The sequence below is a fragment of the Camelus ferus genome, chromosome 6 (assembly GCF_009834535.1).
Source record: "Camelus ferus isolate YT-003-E chromosome 6, BCGSAC_Cfer_1.0, whole genome shotgun sequence".
Taxonomy (NCBI): domain Eukaryota; kingdom Metazoa; phylum Chordata; class Mammalia; order Artiodactyla; family Camelidae; genus Camelus; species Camelus ferus.
The window spans coordinates 31,227,829-31,240,144 of NC_045701.1; the positions used below are offsets into that span (position 1 = coordinate 31,227,829).

The 12,316-nt window shown below is 41.6% G+C and overlaps 1 protein-coding gene and 2 gene segments (V, D, J or C); all 3 read left to right on the plus strand.

Moving 5' to 3' along the window:
* LOC102522090 (T cell receptor delta constant) overlaps window positions 1–12,316 on the plus strand; it is a 258,099-nt gene that overhangs the window by 35,664 nt on the left and 210,119 nt on the right. The gene's annotated exons all lie outside the window — the stretch shown is intronic.
* On the plus strand, window positions 1,705–3,390 carry LOC116664184. The segment is given in 2 exon segments: window positions 1,705–1,825; window positions 2,293–3,390. Coding segments are annotated over 2 exon segments (375 nt in total).
* On the plus strand, window positions 7,865–8,785 carry LOC116664183. The segment is given in 2 exon segments: window positions 7,865–7,977; window positions 8,195–8,785. Coding segments are annotated over 2 exon segments (378 nt in total).

Here is a 12,316-nt window from a genome sequence, read left to right on the forward strand (position 1 = left end):
TTCAGTTTGCTTTCCAGAAAATTAGAAGCTTCTGATTGGAATATTTTTGAAAGCCATTCCATATAACTTCTCCTAGTATGCAATAATTCCGTCACACAACAAAATTAGTAAGCATTAAGGGCTTAGTCTGTCCAAATCCTATGCTACACGTTGAATAATGTGTGCTTTGGGAACTGCCTTCCAACAGGAGAAGTGGAAGACACTGGGGAAAGTAGTGAGGGGGATTTAGAACTATTTCTATGAGAAAAATATCACAGAAATGTGTTCTAAAATCCCCAAGTGATTGAAAATAATTCAGAGTACTGTGGTAGGGAGCTCTTCACTGCCACTAGAGGGCAGGAGGGAGCATCTGTGAGAGAGCTATTCTTAGGCGGAAACAAGGCTTGAAAGGTTGATGACAGACTTGATTCCAGGTTCAAAGGATAGCAGTTCATAGGCAGAGTCACAAGAGGGGGCTGTTACAGCTGCAAACCGAACGTCTTTTTAGGGCGAGTGAAGGGTTATCACTGAGATGTGCAAAGAATTTAATTTCATCCCCTTCATCACCTTGGACTTCATAATCTCACATGGTTAAGCCCCTTCCCAAGTGCACAGCAAAGAGCTGACCCCTCAGGGGAAAAAAGAGAGAGGTGATTAATAGTTTAATTTTAAATGGCCAAACATTTGTTCCTATAGTGGAGTAAAAAGCTTACTGTAGCAGAGAAGGATGAGTCCTTTTTATTTTATTCCATTCCATTTCTGTAATAATTCCCACTTCTGAGAAGAACTGGAGAAATCCCTTTGTGTTTATTTCCATCTCTCTTACGCAATAGCTTCATTGCATTTCCCTTCCCAAATCTTCTTTTCCCATCTCGTCCTTTTCTTCTTTACTCCTTAGTCCTCAGTGCCTGCATAACACTCCTGGGCATGAGCAAGGAGATGAGAAATTGTGTTAAAAAGGGTTCCATGGAATAAGAGTAAGTACCACTCAGTCATCAGTTCCTGTATCAAGACCAGAAGCATCCAACCATGTCCACCTGGAAAACGCTTAGGGCATCATTCCGGGAGCTGATGCAGGACACCTGATTACCAGGTGACTTGGCTTTCAGGCCAGACTGTAATTTTATCGTTTCCCATCAGACTGAGAGCAGTGATATTACACAACTATAAAGTTGATTTTGTCATATTTGTTGCAAATATTTTCTTCTACGTTGTCATTTGAGTTCTAACTCAGTTTATGGTAATTTTTTTTTAGACCACAAAGAAGTTTCTAGGTTTTGAAGTTGAATTATATATTGCTGCTCCTGAGACTTATTTGCCCTGGCTGGGAATAGACAGAGATCTCTTCCCAGTAGAGCCCAGGGCGTTACCTAGGTTTCCTGGATGAAAAGACATGTCAGACCAGCTCAGTGGAGCATCAGACCACCAATGGGGCGGGTTGTCCCTTGTCCCACAAGTGAGGGGTGGATAATCTCTTTGTGGGTGATTGTACTCAACCAGACTCACGCAGATATAGCCTATTTCAGTTTGAACCTTGAAAATAATCTCAGTGTAAACCTTCTGAATTGGGATTAGATGTTGGTTAAACGTTCTTATCCTCTTTTTAGATTAATGTTTAATCCTGCGGGTGGGAGTAGACCCAAGCCAGAGACTGCTCTGACTCTAGCTGACACGTGGCTGGGGAACACCCACGCTGAAAGCTGCCTGGGGTGGGGCTGGGTGCGTGGCTGCTGTTTTGGTACTCAGGACCTCCCCCAACCTAGGACCGGACACAGATCCTGAGCTCTGAGACCTGGGACTTGAACTATGAGACTGCTGCCACGGATAGCTTTTCTCCTGACTTTGGGTAAGTGATCTGGACCTAAGAGAGAATGACTTTCGTGGCTAAAGACAAAGGACGGGTGACTGCTGCTTTCCCTTCTCCCACTGTGCTTCACCAGGCTGTGGGAAAGAATTTGCATCTGTGTGTTTCTAGATGTCTATGTGTTTCTCTAGACAGTATGATCATCATTGTGAGAGGCTGATCACATCCACTACCTACAGAAGATCTCTTGAGCCTCGCAGCTCTCAGGCTATAAGGAGTTTTAGGGGTTCAAGGGTTGTGAAAGACAGCAATTTATATTTGGCCTTGTGGCACTGGTTAGCTCAATAATAACCACCGGCAATATTTTGCATGTCCTATTCAACACAGAAAAATATTCAGGTACGGGGTAGGGCTGAAGAGGGGAGTTCTGGGAGTGTTTAGGAACCTGCCTTTTGGGTGCACCCAGATTTGTGGTTCCAGAGATAATCTACTATTTCTCAACTCCCCAGGCACACTGGGAGACGCTAAGACCACACAGCCCACTTCAGTGGAGAGCACTGAGGAAGAGCCTGTGGCCTTGCCCTGTGACCACGCCACAATCAGTGGAAATGAGTACATATATTGGTATCGACAGATTCCTTACCAGGGTCCCGAGTACCTGATTCACGGTCTGAAAAACAACGTGACCAACAACATGGCCTCTCTGAGCATCGCAATAGACAGAAAGTCCAGCAGCTTGGTCCTGCCCCAGGTCACCCTGAGAGAAAGCGCTGTGTACTACTGTGCCCTGAGAGAGGCACACTGGGACAGACAGGGCTGCACCTGCGCAATATGTCCTTGGTGAGGAAGGGAAGCAGCAGCAGCCATGTAAAGGGTGCACTGCACAAGAATGAGCAGAAGCCAAAGAGAAGAAGAAAAGAAAAGGAGAAAAAAGGAAAAAGGAAAGAGAAGACAGCGAGGCCATCCAGAAGGAAAGAATGAAAGGAGCAAAGAGGATGAAAAAGGAGAGCTTACATTATAGAAGGAACTAAAATGCTTGCAAGGAAACTCGTGCCCATCCTCATCTCAGCACCTGTGACAGTCTTCTAAGTGATACACACATTTTAGAAGATTCTAGGGGAATGTTCCCTTCAGAAGTTAAAAAAAGACATTTCCATATAAACTCAGATTGAGAAAATCCATTGCTAGAAGATCTAGGAGATATTGGTCAAAGGGTAGAAAGTTTCAGTTATGCAAGATGAGTAAATTCATAAACCCTGGAGATCTACTGTACACATTGTGCCTACAGTTAACGACATTGTATTGTATACTTTAAATTTTTTAAGAGAGTATATGTTATGTTAGTTCTTATCACCAGAAATCAAAAATAATAATTTTAAATTAGAGCAGGAAAAAACTTCGGAAGTGATCAATATGTTTATGGCATTGCTCAGGGTCATAGCATACTTTTCTTTCAAGTTATCAGCTTGAATACATTATATATGTACAGCATTTCGTATGGCACTCGTGCCTCAATAAAGTGTGGGGGTATTTTTTGAAAAATCAATACACTGAACTTCATAATATTAAAATTGCTTGCTCTTTAAAAGACACTGGTAGAAAAAATAGAAACGAATGCCACAGACCAGAAGAAAATCTTTGCAAAATATATACCTCACAAAAGACCTGTATCTAGAATATACAAATCTCTCACAACTTAATAAGAAGGCAAACACTCAGTTTTTAAATGGGCCAAATATTTGAATACTTCACCAAAGAAAGCCCCTGTCTGGTATATAAGCACGTGAAAAAATGCTCAGCATCATTACCATCAGGGAAATGAAAATTTAAACAATGAGAGACCGCTACATCCCTACTAGGATGGCTCACATTACAATGCCTGACCATCCCAAGTCTGGGTGCGGTTTCGGAGCACCTGGAGCACTTACACGCTGCTGCTGGGAATGTACATGGTCTGATCACTCAGTTTCACTGTTTCTTAAAAAATTAACCATGCACCCATCGTATAACCCAGCAATTCCACCTCTACGTATTAGCCCAAAAGACATAAAAGATTATATCCATACACTTATATATGAGTGTTCATAATAGTCTCGAAAATAATAATTGGAAATAACCCAAAAGTCCATCAACAAGTGCATACATAAATAAACTGAGGGATAGCTACACAATGGAATGCTGCCCAGCAGTTAAAAGGACTGAGAAATACAGCAACGTGGGTGAATCTCAAAATAAACGTGCTGAAAGAAACCAGGCAAGAGAAAGCACATACTCTATGACTCTATTTACATAAAACTGGAGAAATGCACCCTGATCTACAAGAAGAGAAGGCAGGCTAGTGATTACCTGGGACTGAATAAGGGTTTGAGGGATGTGGTGGGAGGGATACTGGAGAGATGATGAAGGAGGTCCACGAGGGAACTTTTGGGTGGTGCATATGGTCTTTCTCTTCATTTGGATAATGATTCCACACTTGTATGCCCCTGTCAGAATGATCTAATTGAACCTTTTAAATATATGCAATGTATTAGATGTCAAGTGTGCCTCAATAAAGCAGCTTTAAAAAAGACTAAAATCAAAAGCAGACAGAGCTCAATGTTACAAAAAAAATTAGTAGCTCAGACAGGAGACTTGTTCACTTTCTCTTAGCTACAAAGGGGAAAGTGTTTCAAGTGTGCAAGGGTAACAGGACATTTTCAGGAATCCAGGGATGGAGACGCTTCTGCAAGTATAGTGATATTGGAGTTGCAGTTAACCTGGGAGTGTGTGATTAAAGCTAGGAGAGTCAGGAGAGGATGACAGCTTCCTGAGGGCAGGAATTGAGTCATCTCCCATCCTGGGAAGCCCCTTTTGAGAGCCAGAGACAGCTGTGTCGCCCACTTCCAACAGTTCTAGGTGGAGCTTTATACAAAACCAAAGAAGACTGAACAGGCTCAGAGCAGGAAATAGTTTCCTAGAGACAGAGATGCCAACATGGCTTCTCAACAAATTATGGGCATTGATAGCCTCTGTCTTCCTTGGTAGGAACTGTTGCTAATGGTGAGCCTAAGGATAGTCTTGACTTGGGGGGGATGTCGGGGAGTTTGGGGGCAGAAGAGACGAACAATGGCCAACTGTGACAAACATTCCAGGAAAATAAGAAGGAGGGCGAAAGGAAACCGAATTTGACTCCTGCCTTGACTGAAAGTTAACTCCTGCTCTAGAAGTTCTGGGCAAGTTCCTTACCACTCAGCTCAGGGACTCAAGCTTGTTATTTGTCCTGTCTACAATAGCCAGCATGCCCCCAAAATGCTATTCTGCCAATAATATCTAGGCAGGAGTGTGAGATTCTGGAACTAGACTGTTCAGATGACACCAGGATTGGATGTTATGGATTGTGTTGGCATAAAAGTCCTCCCAAGGGGAGGAACCAGTGTAACAGAGGGTCAAATTTTTGTGAAATTCTTGAAAGCAACAAAAATGATCAGGCTCATCACATCACCATCAGAACTAGAACACCCTGCAACATATTTCTGTCATCCTAGGGAGCTTGCTAGAAAAAAAAAAAATGTGAAAGAGGAATTTACAAAACGCTCAGAACACAACCAGACGCAAATGTTTTCTCCATATTTGCAGGGAAGACTCTCAAACCTTACCCAGACATTTTTGTAAGCAGCTGGTGGTTAAGCATGTAAGATAAGCTCTAGAAAGGAAGTGGTTGAATTCATTCCAGCAAGAAGTCCCTCACAGCTGGTGCAGGGACCACATAGGACCACGTGTAAAGCCCGTACTCCTCAGAAACGATCACATTTCTGTTATTGCCCCATGCAGTGTGTCATAGAAAAGCAACATATGAAGGACAGCATGTAGAAATTATACTTGATTATTTCAGTTTTTATACCTGCTCAACTCAGTCTTTTGGGGAACATAGTTCCTTTTGGGTTCCTGGACCCAATTCCAACAAGCATGTGGTTGGGGTAATTTCCACACAACAAGCAATTTTCTGGACACCAGCTGTGTCCTTCAGTTCATCTCAATGCTGACATTATCTACCCGGAGATAACACATCCCACAGCTTAGCGCTCAGTCCTACAACCCTGCCTCCTCCCGCCCCTTCCCTCGCTTCAGACTACAGTCCCAACCAGTTGGAGTTTCCAACAACTCGCTCCAATTCACAATGCAAGTACAGGTTGCTACTTGTCTGTTACTTGTTCTGTCTGACTACCTACAGCTCGGGTGTTCCCACGACCTCCTTCTCAATTTCAATTAATTTGGTAGGGCAGTTCACAGAAGTCAGAGAAGCACTTTACTCATGAGATCACTGGATTATTATAAAAGGATATGACTCAGGAACCACCAGATGGAAGAATGCATAGGGCGATGTGTGCAGGAGGGCTGCAGAGCTTCCATGCCGTCTCCATGTCCCACTCTCCCATCACCTCCATGTGTTCACCACGCAAGAACCTCTCTGAACCCAGTGTTGGGGGCTTTTAGGGAGGCTTCATCACAGAGTCATAACTGATTACATCATTGGCCATTGGTGATTGGCTCAACCTCCAGCCCCTCTCCCCATCCCTTGGGTGGGGGTGGGGGCATGGAATTCCAACCATCTAATTAGTTGGTTCACAGTGAAAAAAAACTCAATAAATATTATTCTTGGATTTTTGGATAAATAATAAATACATGTGGTATAAAATTTAAAATTATACAAAAGGGTACAGAGTGAAGCTATATAGAGAGTACACAGGAAAGTAATGTTAATGTATCCCTACAGTCCCCAGCAGCCTGTTAAAATTCTGTTAAAATTAAAACTTAGTTTGGGTCATTCATCTCTTTATTGTTAGCTTGCCAGTATTTTTTATGTATTCTGTATACTCAACCCTTAACAGATACATGGGTTACAAACAGTTTCTCCCTTTCTGAGGCTTCTTTTTTTCACTTTCTTGATAGTATTGTTTGAGGCAGTATTTTTCAAAGCTTTGAATTTTGATAAAGTATAATACATTTATTTTTTTCTTTAGTTACTTCTGCTTTGATGTCATGTTTTAAAAGCCATTGCCAATCCAATGTCATAAAGACTTACACCTATGTTTTCTTCTAAGACTTTTATAGGTTTAATTTGTACATTGAGGTCATTGATCCATTTCCATTTCAGGTTAATTCTTTAATGTGGTGGGAGGTCAAAAGAGACAATTTCTTTCTTTTGCATGTGGATAGCAAGATTTTTGGATTCCCTAATCAAAAAAAAAGCTACTAGCTACATTAATATGGGATAAAATAGACATCAAAATGGGAACTGTTACGACAGATACAGAGCAATACTCAAAATGATCAAATCTACAATCTACCAGAAGGTAGCACAATTCTGTTTTTATACGCGCTGAATAGCATAGCTTCAAAATGTATCAAACATGCACAACAGGAAAAAAAAAATGTGACAATGAACATATGTATGTTCATGTATAACTGAAAAATTGTGCTCTACACTGGAATTTGACACAACATTGTAAAATGACTATAACTCATTTTAAAAAATATTTAAAAAATGTATCAAACATGAAACAGTAGACTTAGAAGAATTAAACTAGTATCATTTGTTGATTTAAAAAGTCAATGAACAAATACACAAGCCTGGTGGCAGGCATTAACACTCATCTTGCAGTGAAAACACAGGGAAAATATTCTTATTTACAACACACATTTACTATCCTTTATCAAATTTACCCCAAAACAACAAAACACAAATTATTTTCAAATGCACACAGAATATTTATCAAAGTTGACTCTATTCTGGATCTTAAAGCACAGCTTAATCAATTTCAAAGGATTTCAATCATTTGGAATATAGTCTCTGATCACAATGGTTTTAAGCAAGAACTCAATAGCAAAAAGATAATTAAACTCATTCCTGTACCTTGCTGAATACAATGCCATCTTTCAAAGGTATTGCCCTGAAAAGACATCAAAACACAACAGTGGTTTGCAGTGGGTGGATGTTCCAGTCTCTGAATAGACTGACTGTGACACCCTCCTTACGAACGTTACTTCCTGTTTCGGGGGCAGAAACGTGTAAAAGCCCCAGGACTCTGTTCCCAGCACTCAGAGAAGGGCCGGTCTCCGCTGGAGTGAGAACGAGAGAAATCTCAGCCGGACAAGACCTCCTGTCATGCTCCTGCCTGGCCTGCTGTGGGCATTCGTGGCCTTCTTTGGCTTCGGTACGTGTGGCCCTGTACGTGGGGTCTCAGCTTCCTCTTAGAGCTCAGGGATGGGGCTGTGCAAGTTGTGCCTGGCGGGGGTCTGCAGGGGGGAGAGAGGTGGCGAGATGAAACACCATGCGATCCTTTTCTTTGTCTTTGTGTCTGAAATTAATCTAGCCCTCATGACCCATGAGACATTTCAGAGGAACGACCCTGTCTTCTCATTTTTCCATAGGATCTGGGATGGCTGCGAAAGTAACCCAAACTCAGACCACAGAAACAGCACAAGAAGGACAAGCTGTGACCATGCACTGCACGTATGAAGCCTCAGCGCTGAGGTATACTTTGTACTGGTACAAACAGGGTCCCAGCGGAGGGATGGCTTTCCTTATTTATCAGGATGACGATAAGGCAAACGCAAAGCGGGATCGCTACTCTGTGAACTTCCAAAAGGCAAAGCAATCCATCAGCCTCACCATCTCATCCTCACAGCTGGCAGACTCAGGAAAGTACTTCTGTGCTCTCTGGCGTTACCACGGTAATAGAAACGACAGAAGAAGCTAATCAAAAACCTTCGGGCTCCACCAAGGCAGCCACCTGCTCAGAGACTTTGGAGAATCCCATGAACCACAGACAGGAAGGAGGCAGGCACTGCGGTGGCACAGCTGAGAACTTCTGGTGTAAAACTCCTTCTATGAAAAATGTTCCCATATTTCAACTCAGTGTATAAAAGAACATTGGTCTCTGAGATTCCCCGGTATGATGTTAGTATCATGGGTTAAAATAAATCACAAAGCGTTTTTCAAGGTGGTCCTAAACAGCTGTGTGGAACGAACTACTTACTTTAGGAAAACAGAAGCAGTTTTCTAATTCCTTCATTGTTAGATTATCAAATCTGAAACTGCAGTAAAAGCCATTCATTTCCTCTTCCGGCATCATGCTGATTTGTAAAGATCTTGCAAATATAGGAATATACTTTATTAATCTGTATATTTTATATGTGTACATTTTATAAAAACAAATTTTGTAAATATATAAATATGTGACTCTTACTGGAATCAAATAGGTAAGAAGGCAACTAATCTTTTGAAAGGCCTGGATGACCAAATCAGCGTGGCCTAAACGAACTTTCATCACTAGAGATTCAAAATGCAGTTAACCCTTGAACAACATGGGTTTGAATCCATGTGTGGGTCCACTTATACATGGATTTTTTTTCAATAGTAAATAGTACCTCACTACACAGTCCGTGGTTGGTTGAATTGGGGGTACAAAATTTTGGATATGGAGGAACCGTGGGTAAAGAGGACTGACTATAAGTTATATGCAGATTTTTGACTGTGTGAGCATTGGTGCCAAGGCCCTGCATTGTTCGATGGTCAACTGAAATTCTTCAGCTTTTAACAAACTCAGGCAAAGAAGAGCTGAGAAACCTATTTATTCCCAAAGGAAGGCATAGTCCTTAACACATGGCCAAAGAAGATAATGGGAGAAGAATATTCCTGAGAGCTAAGTCAGAGACTGAAAAACGGTGAGTAGATAAATGGCAGATTTCTACTGTGGAGCTAAGAAAACTGTATTCAATTATCCTGTAGTAGCTTACGATGAAAAAGAATATGGAAACGAATATATTCATGTATATGTATGACGAAAACATTATGCTGTACACCAGAAATTGACACAACATTGTAAACTGACTATACTTCAATAATAATTAAAAAAAAAAACAACAGTGAGCAATGGAGGTCTTTGCACAGAGTACAATCAGTCTCCTCAACACAGGGTCCAAAGGGCCAGGAGCAGTGCCTCCTGGCACCACAGAGTTGCTTTAGACCAACACTGTGTGTCTATTCTTTCTTCTTCCCAAGAGAACCTGTTTGTTGTAACCAAGTGACAGTTCCATAATTGTATACTGAGTGTGTGGAATAGGCAGTTTACTTGTTTTTTTTCTTTCTTTGTTTTCTGGTTGTTTTCTTGGTAGATCTTCAGACCATGAGGAGCCTGAGGAAGACTACAGAATGCCAGTCAGAGACCCTGCCTTTGATCGGAAGAAGTGACTGAAAAGGGGATCCTAAAGTCACCCCTGGGGAAGGAGTACTTGTCTGCCGCACAAGGAGAAGAGAGAAAATGGGTTCCCAGTGATAAGTCCAAAGGCTGCCTACAGACACCCAAGGGCTGTCCATCAAAGTCCAATTCTCCTGTCCTTCCAGCCACGCAGGAGAACCACATGCCTCCTGAAGATCAATGTGGCCTTTGGGCAAAGAAATGTAAGTAGAAATGGCATGTGTCATTTCATGATAGAGACATCTAACTGTCTAGCTTAACTTTTGACCTCTGCTTTCTTGAACTGTAGTGATTTTTTCATTGTGTATGGATACACTGTTAACAGAAGTTCTGACATGAGGACATTGGTCATCACATGGAGTGCAGCTGACCTGGAGAATCACCTTGATACAAAATGAACTAGGTGGGTACAAACAACTCTTTCTTTAAGCCACTGAGATTCTAGAGCTGGTTATTATGACAGCGTAACCTATCATAAGTGGTGCACCAAACTTACTAAAAAAAAAAAAAAGGAAGTATTGCACAAGGACAGTATCATTTTTTTTTTTAATGGCAGTACTGGGGACTGAATCCAGGACCTGATCACTGAGCTACTTCCCTCCTCCCAAGGACAGCATAATCTTGACAGTAACACTTTAATAGAGAATTTTTTTAAATTATAGGGTAACCTCATTCAATGAACATAAATTCAAAACTTCTAAACAAAATATTGGCAAAAAGAATTAGCATCTTATATAAAAGCATAATACATCACAACCAAGCTGGGTTTTATGTAATGTTTATTCAACATTTTAAATCTTTTTTTTTTTTTTTTTTTAGCATTTCCCTCTACGGGCTCTTAGGATTCAACTTCCTTCAGTTGGCTAGGCCAGTTCCCACTTGTCTAGTCACTCTCAATTCCCAAAACATCTCACCTGCTGTCACCCCTCACCTGTTGGAGTTCATAACTTTTAAAACATTTTTTACTGTCATTTCAGTGGGTTCTCAAAAGGAATAGAAAAAATATATATATCTTTATTTCACCATGATAATCATTTAGCTTTTACTGATTTTCCAAAGAGAAATTGTAAGATGCCCAGGGACAGGGTTCCTGTCTGTCTTGTTCATGTCTCTGTATTTCCCTAGCAGGTAGTAGGTACTTAATAAGTGCTCATCAAATGAATGGGAGAAATAGAATTCTTTTTTAAAACTCAAATAGTAGCATGAAAGGACAGCAATCTAGTGACTAGCCACAAGGGGGCAGTGCCTCTATTCATATGAACAGCTCAAAATTTAGAGAAACCTCCAGATTGGCAGATACACAGAACAGATATTTTAACATCATGATGGTATTCATTGTGTTACTCTAAGCCCAGAGTAGCTTCTTGAAGCAATAACTCTTTTAGGAAGTAATTCTTGCTGAAAGCCTTGTGACGGGGATGTTCCTTGAAGGTTTACTAATAATCTTATGGATGCAGCTGAGATGTGAGTATTGAGGGTTTTCTGAGCCTTGCACAGGGAATTCTGAAGGGGTGGAAATTCTATGAGGGAAGGAAGTGAGGTTTTAACCAGGTCTATGAAAAGAAGGAAACAGAAGGAGAAAAGAAAGGGTGGGAGGGAGAAAAGGGAAAAGCCCAGAAGCAGGGCTAGGGAGTTAGGGAATAGAGTGTCCATCACAGCTCTGAGAAAGGTGATCTAAAAAATGATTTTTGAATACCTTCTTTTGTCTTTCCAAACAGGTGTGAATGGCCAACATCTGAATCAGAGTCCTCAGCCCATGCCCATCCAGGAAGGAGAGGACGTCTCCATGAACTGCAGTTCCTCAAGCATACTCAACATTTTGCTATGGTACAAGCAGGATGCTGGGGAAGGTCCTGTCCTCTTGATAACCTTATATAAGGGTGGTGAATTGACCAGAAATGGGAAACTGACTGCTCATTTGGTGGAACAAGAAAGGACAGCGTACTGAGCATTTCAGCCTCTGAGCCTAAGGATGCAGGCACCGACCTCTGTGCTGGCAGCACAGTGCTCCACAGGCACCTACAGCCTGCACTCAGACTTCCAGCTGGGACCCCAGTCACTGTGCTGCCTCCAGCTCCTGCTGCCCTTGGCATGAAACGTGATTGTGCACGCAACCCCCGTCCCCTGCCCTCCCATTACTGCAAACACTCATGTATTCAAGGCTTTATCTCCCAAAGAATGTGCTCTTTGCTTAATGAACACAACTCCTTTTTAACGTATATAATACCTACTTCAAAAAGACACCTGCACTCCAATGTTCATAGCATCACTATTTACAATAGCCAAGACATAG